This window comes from Brachionichthys hirsutus, chromosome 1 (assembly GCF_040956055.1).
Source record: "Brachionichthys hirsutus isolate HB-005 chromosome 1, CSIRO-AGI_Bhir_v1, whole genome shotgun sequence".
NCBI lineage: Eukaryota > Metazoa > Chordata > Actinopteri > Lophiiformes > Brachionichthyidae > Brachionichthys > Brachionichthys hirsutus.
Window position 1 is genome coordinate 8,071,809 of NC_090897.1, and position 12,377 is coordinate 8,084,185.

A 12,377-nucleotide genomic window follows, 5' to 3' on the forward strand; every position below is an offset into this window, starting at 1 on the left:
CGCAACAACGAACATCCACTTCACGTGTCTTGATCAAGCCTCCAAGCCCCGCACTGCCCCGCAGCCAGCGCGTCGGAGGTGGAGCCTGAGCCGCCAGAACTGAATCAGCTCCCGGCTTCTCGTCTCTGCGATGATCGCTCGTCCCCGTTGGGGAAGTGAGATGATCGCATAAGAAAAGACATTTTGCTGCCCTTCTTTCTGCTGGACTGATGCCGCCGCATCGAGCGCCCGTCCTGCCCCGGCAGCAGTCGCTGCTGCTGCCCGCAGTCATCAACCCGTTTGTGCAAGAAACCGAACTGAGCAAATCTGCCATCATTAAAGTGAGTATGGGGTTCGCGTTGCGCGCTCATCGAGAGGCGCGCCTGTCTGCGCCGGATCTCGTCGTCGCTTTGCAGCGTTTTAGCCGCTGCGTGATTTTTACGCACGGGCTGCTTCGGGGCCTGTAATCGCCTCCAGCCCGACAATCGGCTTTATAAAGCTTCGTGGTGTGAAACGCGAACAATGAGAGTCGTTGTGCGTCTTCACGCACACGAGAGCCGGCGGCTTCACACCCTCACGCGTTGTTGTTGTTGTTTGTTTGTTTTTTACACCGATGAATGTAAACAGCCATGCTGTTAATAACACCGACAGCAGCCCTGCCTTTAATGGTAAGATCACGGTGTGTGTGTGTGTGTGTGTGTGTGTGTGTGTGTGTGTGTGTGTGTGTGTGTGTGTGTGTGTGTGTGTGTGTGTGTGTGTGTGTGTGTGTGTGTGTGTGTGTGTGTGTGTGTGTGTGTGTGTGTGTGTGTGTGTGTGTGTGTGTGTGTGTGCGTGCGCGTCTGTCTCCACGCAGTGTGTCCTTTTGGGGATTTTCCTGATCCCGGTTCGCGCCGTCCTGCTGTCAGTCGTTCTCATGGTGACATGGCCGGTGGCTGTCATCATAACCTTCAAGCATCCTCTGAAAGGAGCAGTGGAACCAATGACAGGCTGGAGACGGTAAAACACTTCTCCATCACCTCCTTCGTCATCGCAGCGCCAAACTGGAGTCAGTATAACAGTTAATGCATAAAATACATAAATACAAATAATAAAAGCAACATACGTCACAAATTACTTGATGTCATTTTGTTTTAATTGTAAAAAAGAAAATCAATGTGCCATCTATTCTATAGCGTACAAATCCAGTAGTTTTCACAAAGAATAATTATTGTAGTTTATTTTAAATAAAAATATTCAAAGAATAGTTATTATACACACAGACAAACTTGTCCTGACAACCAGTCACGCGAAGCAATAACCACGTACCAAACAGGCTGCTTGACACGCTTGAGTTTATTAACCTGCACGCAGACACTTGATGCCAATGAAGGAACAATGGATTGTGCATCTCTTACTACAGTGTCAGAAACCACACAGATTCAGCAAAGAAACCAAGTTGTTTAAAACAGTGACAATATGTTTTTTTCCCACCATAAATTGAATTCCATCCCATTCAGATTCTATAAATCATTTTTAGCGAGGAAGCACTGGTCAATTTTATTGAAACCTCGAGGCAGAAAAAAAGCAGCTCAGCTGCATTCACAACCTGAAGTTAAAAAGCACGCCGGGGCAGCGCGCTCTCAAAAAATGGGTTCCTGGCATGAATTGAAGAATGTGCTTCTCAAGATAATCGGCACCACCAGCATTACTCAAGCTCAGATTACCTCAGAAAGGAAAGAGAGAAATGGTTTATTTATAAATAGCCAAACTATTAACTAACTATTCACTATATAAATATGTTTTGAGGTACTTGGCGTGTAATAATTCATTTGCTAATTCATTGAAAGTCAAATGTCTAGTGATGCGATCATAGTATTTTGCCTAATTTAAATAAACCAGTCTTTAACATTTTAAGCCGCACAGTTGCTCACTTTAGGCTTGTGACGACAGGCTTCTACTAAAGTATGACAAAGCATAGTGTAAGCAGCAAAACCAACAGGGAAGCTCGTCAGTCCTGTTTATGGGTTTTTATTGGCTGAGACATTCTCATGGTTGTAAAAGCCCAGTTCATCATGAAAGATACATGCATCATACATCTTGATATTTGATATTTTACTATTTTAAAGTAGGATTTGTTCACTAATACTGTCAAACTAAACCTCCATCGTGGTGCATGTGACGTTATCATTGGATCAAACCATTCCCACTTATGTGAAAAGGATGGCACTGAGAAACAACACGTAGCTTTGTGGAGTCCAGTCATGGTTTTTCTCATATTAGTTCAGTCCCAGCGCTTCTCATCAGGCCACCCAAAAAGTGCATCGGTCCACGCTGAGCTTGAAAATGCCTCCTCCTTGTTCAGTGAGGCAAATGTGCAAGTGAGTTTTTGTAAACACAATTGTCTTATCTGTAAACACCCTGAAGCTTAACGTGGCTTTTAACATAATTTATACATTTGGCTACTTTTGACAGACGTTTTTACAAGTTTTTGCCTTGTTTTGTCTCAGTGTCTCAGTGGTTAGATTTCCTACCGCTTCTCGAGATTAAGGGGAAGTAGCTGGAACATTACAGGAAGGGTTGCACCATTTTGTGCCTTCCTGCAATGTTCCAGCTACTTCCCCTTAATCTCGAGAAGCGGTAGGAAATCTCCCAGCACTTCTCTTTAGTTCATTTATTAAACAGACAGTAACGCTTTGGTCTTGGTCAGGTAACCGTTGAAGTTACCGTTGAATCTAATGAAAGATGCCATAGATATATATATATATATACTAGTCTGTACCTAATGTACTTATATATGGATTTAGTTTTTACCTTGAACACATTTCACTGTTTCATTTTGCATATTCATTCATTCTGGTTATCTCCAGGTTCATGTGTCAGAAGGTGATGGGTGCCCTGGGAAGAGCATACTACTTCTGCATGGGCTTCAGGGTGGTGGTGAAGGGCCAGCAGGTCAGCAGCAGTGAAGCCCCCATCCTGGCTGTGGCCCCCCACTCCACCTTTTTTGATGGGATCGTGTGCATTGTTGCAGGCTTGCCCTCTACCGTCTCCCGCATGGAAAACCTGGCTACGCCCATCTTTGGCAGTGAGATGTGTTTTTTTTTTTGTGACTGTGGAGCAGGAAAGCAGAGGAATATCTGCGTGGGCACTGTTTTGGCCTCTTGACATCCAAAATGTGTTTAGTGCCATTACACTTCCCTGAACTAATAAAGCATGAAATAATAATTGAACAATGTAACAAAAACATTCAGTTTTTTAGGAAGATCAAAAACACACAAAAAAAGAATCAACTTTTTTTTTTGCCGAGAACCTACATAGACATTCAATATGTTGCACTTTTTTTTGGTCTCACTGCCTCTTTTAATGTTTGGGCTTTGCTCTCCAAAGGGTTTGTGCGCTGTCTTCAGCCAGTGCTGGTGTCCAGAAAAGACCCAGATTCAAGGAAGACCACGATCCAAGCGATTGAGAGCCGAGCCAAGTCCGGAGGCTACTGGCCACAGGTCTGTCTCAACTCAAAGGCATCCCAAACGCTACAACACTAATAATCTGGTATTTGCTTGGATTACAGCTGCAACATTTGTCAGATGTTGGCTTGGTTGCCGCGATATAAAAGTCTGACTTGTACAGGACAGCCGTTCTTTCAGCAACTTCTTTACCTGTTTTTACATCAACATTTGTTAACAAAGTTTTGTTCCTCAGGTTTTGATTTTCCCGGAGGGAACATGTACAAATCGTTCATGTCTTATTACGTTTAAACAAGGTAAGACCTGCACCCTGTTAAATACACTCGTTGAGTTTATGTGGTGTGGGTTGCACATTGACCTTTTATTTCAACCACTACCCACAAAACTGGTTGTGAAGGAAGTGGGAGAAATGGTTTTGACAAACATCAAACCTGTTCAGATACATTTATTTACAATGAGAGTTTTACTTCATGCCATGTGTTCCCCTCTCGCCAGGTGCCTTTATCCCTGCAGTTCCCGTACAACCTGTACTCATGAGATATCCCAACAAATTAGTAAGTGATCATGAAAGTAATCTTCACACGACCCCCACACTGTACTCGTTGGCAGAAGCAGAGCAGTCCCCTGCTCTGGAATGCCTTTCTCTTGAATCAAGAGTGAATTCAGTCCAAATTTTAACTTCTACAAATCAAATGTGTTGGGAGGAAGAAGGCTTCACCTGTCCAACACGTAAGTCTGGAGCTGTAAACTGTTCACACGACAAAATAATGATTCAAGCTCCAGACCGGTATTCTTCGCCAGTTGCCTGGAGGCGGAATCCGGGGTGTAATTGTTCCATTTCTCCTGTAACGGGAATCTGGCTTTCACTTGCCTCATGCTGTTTGCCATTTTAGCTTTTAGGACTCTTTTTATCTGTCGTTAGGCTTTATTGCAGTCGGTCACAAAGAGATACCGAAGTGTGACATGATACGATGTCAGACAAAGGCTAAGCTTTGTCTAAGCTCCCTCTGTTTTGTAAGTTATGTACCTCAAGTCCACCATGCTGAAATACAACTAGCCTGATGTTCTTGAAGTTCCAGTTTTCCTTCCATTCAGCCATCAACGTGTCACACACACCACAAAACAAGTTTCACTCCCTCGCACATCGCAAAATCTGGACAATGTTTCACAATCAATCTGCTTGAATATCTCGCTGTACGTTCGTAACTTTAGAAGCTCGGCTCGTAAATAAAGTTCTCTGCATTTCGCCCTCTTCTACCACAGGACACGGTGACTTGGACATGGCAGGGATTCAGCTCGTAAGTTTGTAACACAAGAGCAGCAACATTGTAGCTTGCTGTTGCAACACCTGCTGGTAATATTGAGCCTGTGTATCCTTGTGTTGTGTGCAGGAAGACGCTGCTGCTCCTCACTCTGTGTCAGCTGTACACCACAGTGGAGATAGAGGTAAGAAGCCCCCCCCCCCCCCCCCCCCACAGGTTTGCATCCCCATGTCCTGACAAACATAATAGTCTTTTAGACATCACATAATGGTTGTGCATGAAAATGGAAGGTCAATAAATGATTTCTGAGTTGTGGTACATCTTTTATTTCCAGTGGTTTTTCTCAGGATCTCATTCTTAGGAGGCTTAAGTGTTTTTATTCAACTCTGCGTGCATAACCTCAGTTTGTTGAATTAAAATCATTAGATTCTGGATTGAAATATATTATATGAACCTAGGAAAGCATGTTTGTTTGTTTGTTTTTCTGCATCAGTGAATTTCGTTTTCAGGAGAAGGCTTCGCAGGGAAAATCCTTGTGATCTTGTTTTGTCTGTCTTTCAGTTTCTGCCACCGCACGTCCCTACGGAAGAGGAGAAGAAGAGCCCACCCCTGTTTGCTAGCAGAGTGCGAGAAACCATGGCCAAGTAAGTCTTCACTGCTCTTACAGCACATTCCACTCTGTGTGGCTTGAATGCAGCATTTGAACACGTCATTGCGTTCATGTCATTTGATGAAGAAACGAAATAAATCTTTTGATGTCTAGTTTGACACATAACGGAATCAGTACAGTTTCAGTTCAAATTTGGCACACACACACACACACACAATGGAAAAACAAAAGTATGTCCCTTAACGATTCCAAAAATGATAATCAAAATCCAGAGATATATATTTTTTGGAGTAATCCTCTTAATAGTCGGACAGACGAACAAACGATTAAACCGCCAGCTTGGAGAACATCACATATTTGGCGGAGGAAATTCTAAATATACAGAAATAAGTCTAAATAGAAACTGCACGAGATAGAATTTGCAGATGTACCCACAATAGTGCTCCAGTGAAACTGTGTGATTTCTCTATGCCAACTGTGTGCCTTCAGGGCTTTGGGAGTTCCGGTGACGGACCACACATATGAAGACTGCCGCCTGATGATCTCCGCTGGCGAGCTAACACTGCCCATGGAGGCCGGCCTGGTTGAGTTCACCAAGATCAGTCGAAAACTCAAGTAAGAATGTTCTCAATCCGTCAAAACCCCAACAGGCAGGGACATTAACAATGACACATGTTTCCTGCTCCCACAGTTTGAAGTGGGACAATTTGAGAAAGGACCTGGAGGGCTTCGCAGCCATAGCCAGCTCTTGTAAAGGAGGCCGGATCACCATTGAGGACTTTGCCAGATTTTTGAGGCTTCCAGTCACCCCAGCTCTCGAAGAGCTGTTTTCACTGTTTGACAGAGTGAGGAACATGTACCGGTATATGAATAGCAACATTATGACATTCAAAATACGGAGGTTATCACCACACGGTGTCGGAATTGGCCATGGGACCCCCCCCCCCCCCCCCCCCCCGCAAAACCAAAAAAAAACTGGCCCTGACACAGTCTGCAGGAAACACACCATATTTATGTTTGACGTGGTCACTTGCAGCAATTCAGTCTCATGCAGATAATCACACATATTAAATGACTGCATGTCACAAAGGGAAATTGGGTCTGCATGGTGTTGGCTCAGTATTCAGATGAAAGGAAAACATAAATAAGTAATAAAATCTACTTTGATGAATACCCTTAAATACACAGGACTGACTAATATATTCTATCAGCCTCTAAGGCAATCAATTAAACATTCAGAACTATTGGTGCCAGACAAAAGTCTATATTTCCAGACCATGAAGGGTAAAGTAATATCCACCATGATGATCTCTGTATGTATTCATCCACCTTTCATGTATGTGTCTTTCTGTCTCTTTAACCCTGTTCAGAATGGAGACGGCACCATCGATTTCAGAGAGTATGTCATCGGAGTAACCATCTTGTGTCGACCGGCCAACACAGAAGACGTTCTCCGACTTGCTTTCCAGGTATGGATCAAAATCACACTGCTGTGCTCCTCCTAGTTCCTAAAGGATAAGCACACTTAAATAAAATGTCTGTGTTTCCGCAGTGTCTACTTTATCAGGTCACATTTGATTCTACTCTTTTGCGTAAAAGCAGCTGTCACAATGAGGCAATGTTGGTATTTATTTCCTGTAGATATGTTTAGTGCTGAATATTTTTCAGGCAAACAGAAAAAGAAAATAATAATAAAATTGCATTAGAAATGCTAAAATAATACTAAAAGTGTCAAATTTGATCAAACTTGCCCAAAAGCCTGCTTTTGATCTTCTAGCAGCATCAGCCAGTAACAGCCGAACCTGAGACGGTTAACAGCAGGAAGAACAGAGGCCGCATTGAGGATCGATGGGCTTGGATAATGTCAAGTTAACAATTTGTGTCTGTTTTAGAGAATGAGAAGTCATTTAGCTGGAGAAAAGGTCAAATGCGGTTTGGGTAAGACAATGATGGACTTTCATACACTGTGCACTTATAATGGAGCCTGAAAGAAGACAATGCTGTTTCCTATGCCAAAGTTATGATTTAAAAAAGGAGTTTAATAGGAGAATGTGTGTGCCTGTGACCATGCATGAGAAGATGTTGGAGGCGAGGGACATTGACTAGACACAATTGATTTCAGATAATAGCAAATGTTAACTATAGACACATATTGTCACCAGAGGCGATACTCTATTCTCCAGGCTTCTCAAGGGTTGCAGTTTCAGCATCTTGGACAAGGATACTTCAATATGCAGACACAATGGGTGGACAATCACTTTTCCCACCTAAGCCACAGTGGCCTCATGTTTTCATTTAACTACAAACATGATCTTTTCCCAACCTTAAAGCGGATCTACTGGCTAAAGCTCCTTGCAGTCCAATCAGGATTCAAACCATCTAATGGCAGAATCGTGCCCTTTCACTCTGATGATCACTTTGCATTGATCGTGTTACGGATTGTAATTTTTGAGTGTGAATTTGGGTTTGGAAATGCATTTTTTGTTGAATGCTAGCTTTTATTCTTTTCATATAGCATGGATCTCACATGTTTTATAAATGAGAGCCCTGCTGTTCGTGCAGTTTGACTAAAAGTTATTTTTGCACAGCTAATTTGATAAAAGTCAATTTCCACAATTGCGTGTGGGCTTTTTCTAAGCCACCCATTGTCTTTTCATGCAGCTTTTTGATACAGATGAGGATGAAAGAATAACCCGAGAGGAATTCTCTGCGCTGCTGCGCTCGGCTTTGGGCGTGCCAGATCTAAACATGGCCAAGCTCTTCAAGGAAATTGATGCTGACGGCTCTGGTTTTATCACCTTCAGTGAGTACACTCTGCCTTAAGACAAGGGTCCAAGTTATATTTTGGTCTTTTAATGCCCTTTGTATTTCCACCAGGATCATGTAGAATAGGAGTTTTGTTAAAATTTTATTTCCCCTATCTCAAGCTATGAGTGAAGCATCAAATTGTTGTTGTTACTGTATTTATTTTCAGGTGAATTTCAAGAGTTTGCCACAGCCCACCCGGAATACGCCAAGCTTTTCACAACCTACCTGGAGCTTCAGAGGTACCAAGCAATCCAAGAGGCGAATCCTGGTGAACTGGCATTGGCTAGTCCGACCAATTTGGGAGCAAAAGAGGAAGACAGTGTCTCTGATAAAAAAGATGACTGATCCTTAGGAGAGTAAATGCTTTATGAATGCGCTGGGAAACACAACACTGTATTCACTGCACCGAGGTGGACAAATGCAAACGTTGACTCCAGCAACTTGTAGAAAATTCTAATCGTTTGCCACCGCAGATACATTTTTACACATTATACGCTTGCCTTTTACAGGTGGTTTTTAGAGTGCTTTGATTTGAACTTTTAGTGCCTTATAGAGATTTTAAAGAACCACTTCCCGAAGCTGCCGCATGAGAAATGTCCTCTTCATTCATTCCTTCATGTTTATGTGAATCTGAGATGTGTGTCTATTCTATAGGATGAACAACCCCCCCCAAAAAAGCTAGTCAATGGATGAAAATATGTTTAAAAAAACTCATCTGAAGTCTTAATGCTCATGATTTTACTGTTTAATGATGTATTTGAAGATACTTTCCAGATCTAGATACATTGATTGATAAAGCTACACCATCCTCTGTAGCCGGCAGTTACCTTTGTGTGGTCTTTGATAAACTTACTATGGTATACTTTGTACTTGTATTTGTGATTGTCTAAAAATGAGTGAAAAAAAAAGCCAAACCAACACCTTTGTAAATATAAGCAGAGTCCTTGTGCATTTGTGTTGCAGTGTAATTAGTGCTGTACAGAAAGCTTTATTCACATATTTCCAAATGAAACCACAGATGTCCTGCGTTGAAGCGAGCTCTATGAACAGCATACATGCTGTGCATTCCACTTTTTTTTCCCCCAGCGCTCAGGGACACAGACCTTGTAAGACAGTTGTATAATTAGCCAGCAGTTTGCTTTGCATGTGTTTCCATTTGCATTTCTACTGAAGATTGTTGTTGCTGAGACAGCAGCATGTCTGCACAGCTTTAAGATGACTAAAGCAAATCAGCCACTGAAAATAGGGCAATTTGTGAGCATAAAGGCAAACAGTGTCTCTTCACAACAGTGTATTCCAGCGGGGTATCTTTCAGATTAACTCGCAGCACTGTTTTGTATTTGGCAAGGTGCATTGCAATTATGTTTGTTTATTTTATCTTTTTGTCAACACTGCAAAGTTTGCTTTTTAAAATAAACAAATAATGCCATTTTATATTCTGCCTGTGTATTTATATTCCTCACTGAGGGAAGTTGGCCTGACTTTCACAGACTTTGTTTTTTTAATTAGGACTTGGTCCAGTGAAGAGGGCGTGGAAAAATCGTTGGTTCTCTGTACAACCACTAGGGGGCAGTAGTCATCTATTACATTTCGACTTTGTGCCACCCACTCAATAAAATGGTTATTTTCTTGTTCTTGGGATTGATATTTCACTATCTCTGTAGAGTTGGCTGTATTTCTTTACAATTTACGTCATGTTGGATAATATTCTCAGGCAAATTCTCTATATATTTATGTTTTGTTGCAGAAATGTTATCTTTAATAATCAAAGTGTGCTATCAGCGATTTGAATTGTTTCCATGTGTTAAGTCATGATGCTGTAAAACATAGTGGGAGATAATTTAGCAGCAAATCTTCAAGTTGTACAGATAAAGATGACAGGCCAGAGTAAAAAAAAGAAAGAAAAGCTTTTAGTATTGTGGATAAATATTGTTTAGACAACCGCGATGAGCTCACCATTTATTTGAACTATTCTAAACAGTTTCACTGCAAGAACCTAGACTTTGTTGCTTCTTGATTATTTGGTCCATGCCGTTTAATTTGCTATTCAAAATAACATTAATAAATAACAAATGCAACAAAGCAATGTGATTTGTAATAATTAAAATTGATTTTGTTTTTCATATATCTTTGGTCTGATCCTCCTGAATCAGTGTGCCACATACCAGGAGTGTATACGATATGCGCAGCTTGAGAGACTCATACACTTCTGCTTACACACATAGTGCTGGTTGACAAGAAGCCGAAGAGGTCAGCTATGATAGATGTGCCATTCCCAACTGATTGTAACATCAGGAAGAAGGAGAACACAACACAATTGAGAAGTAGCAACAGTTGCAGGAACAACATTAACAGATGTGCCGATTCATAATTTATTCTGCCAAGAGGTAATGGTTTCACCAACATCTGTAAGTTGGATGATTTGTGTGTTTATCAGCAGAATCAAAAACTCAAAGCATGTGTAGAGATTGTTAAAAGTACAGATTTAGGATTTTTTTTCTCCAATTTCTCTACCATTACTAGATACATTTTTTTATGTCCTTTTCCCTAATGATGTAAAAACAAATGACCAATTTCCAAGAAACTCTGTGAAGAGGTCCCCACCCCTCCACTAAATATCCTGGATCAGGCACGCAAAGTTCCTCTTTGACTTTAAGTATGCACTCTACAAAATAGCATTTGAATTATGTCCTTATTTTGTTTCTGTTTCTCATAGAATTAAAAAATAATCAATGCAAGTTCTATTAAAGCATCGCAATGACACTGTGAGGGAAGAGAAGACAAGAAAGATGGCGAGGAAGATGAGACGTGGCACCATGCAGCCAAGAGTATGAGAAGAAGAGACAGAATGCAGTGGCAACCTTTTGATCCATCCATCCATTTTCTTGTAAATGAGACGATTGTAATCGTCTCAGTTTCAGCCGCTTTATCCACCTTATCCAGTTGGCTGGAGCCTATCCCATCTGACTATAGGTGCTAGAGGCGGGGCAACACTGGATAAGATGCCATCTTATCGCGGGGCCACCAACCTCCTCTATTTAAAATCAATACACTTTGATTTTGTGATACATCATATAGTTCCAATTCATGTGATTTCATTTTGCAGCTTTAAAGTTATACTTGATTATTAACAATTAGAGAGGAGAGACCTGAGGCATTGAATGCAGCCTCACAATAGCAGAAGAACATATTTTTGGATGCAGTAGCATCAAGACCGCCATTATTAGAATGAATAGGAAATGGCTTAAAAAGATAAGTAATTGTAATGAGGGAAGAAAACATAAAAACTTCTCGATCATCTTTTTGCAAAACTCAAATCACACAACAGTTTAATCAGTTCATTGAAACATATTTAAATTGTCTTTTATCCACTGCAGCGTTGGAACTTTTCTGTCCTATGGATTTGACGTACGCATGGAGGAGGAACAGTAATTGCAAATGTTGAAGAGAACAACCCAACATACAGTGGAGCATGATGACGGCTTGGTGATCATCCGTTGCCGTTTTGCTTCTGCAATCACTGGGAGATGCAGCATGGAGAGGGTAAGAATGATTTCAATCAAGTTTCAGGAAATCCTATAGGAAAATGTTTTGCCATCTGTGCACGAGGGGAAGATTGGGCATCACTGGACATTCCTGAAGGACAATCATCCCATGCATAGCTCAAGTTTACTGAGGGTGGATTTTAAAAGAATGCAAGGGACATATTGGGTATCAAAGCTGTTTTACTTAACTCCTTTAGATAATCTATGGTGGGATATCATGAACGGACGTGAATCACGTAAACACAGGATTGTTGCAGAGCTGGATCTCGTTGCCATGATGACTGCATTCGTTCTCGTTTTGAATTCCTGTTGGCTTCCATAAAGTGATAGCCGATCTTCCCATGTTCCAATACAATTAATCAGCAGGAAATTAATGCACATCAAAAAGCAGGAAAAGGCTTATAACACTAAATTAAATTCAGTAAAACCAGAAGAAGGTCAGGAAATAATTTAAACAAGACACATCAAAGCCTTAACATCCAACAGATGAACAGCGACACAACCTGCCCAATAACAAACAATGGCGACCTCTGTTTAGGTTTAGTGCGCTAGCTTGACCGACTTTAGGAGAAATCTGTTTTCTATCCATTTAATCCTCATGGTGAGAACATTCTGAAGCAGAAAGGTTCTCGTGCAGCTCGTTCCTGGCCTCTGCGCCTTCAAAGGGCCATTGATCAGCTGATTTGCATAATAGGTTAAGATTCCTCAGGACTGCTTCTAGCAGCAGGTC

The 12,377-nt window shown here is 41.4% G+C and overlaps 1 protein-coding gene across 1 annotated transcript; it reads left to right on the forward strand.

The window, feature by feature from the left end:
* The first annotated feature begins 209 nt into the window (after positions 1 to 209).
* lpcat2 (lysophosphatidylcholine acyltransferase 2) lies at positions 210 to 9,666 on the forward strand. The gene is made up of 14 exons (XM_068738685.1): positions 210 to 320; positions 833 to 975; positions 2,826 to 3,043; positions 3,346 to 3,458; positions 3,658 to 3,718; positions 3,918 to 3,976; positions 4,686 to 4,720; positions 4,814 to 4,868; positions 5,246 to 5,328; positions 5,784 to 5,909; positions 5,986 to 6,139; positions 6,665 to 6,763; positions 7,956 to 8,097; positions 8,269 to 9,666. Exons 1-14 carry the CDS (start codon positions 210 to 212, stop codon positions 8,445 to 8,447), a joined length of 1,578 nt encoding a protein of 525 aa, XP_068594786.1. The 3' UTR covers positions 8,448 to 9,666.
* Positions 9,667 to 12,377: the final 2,711 nt, after the last annotated feature.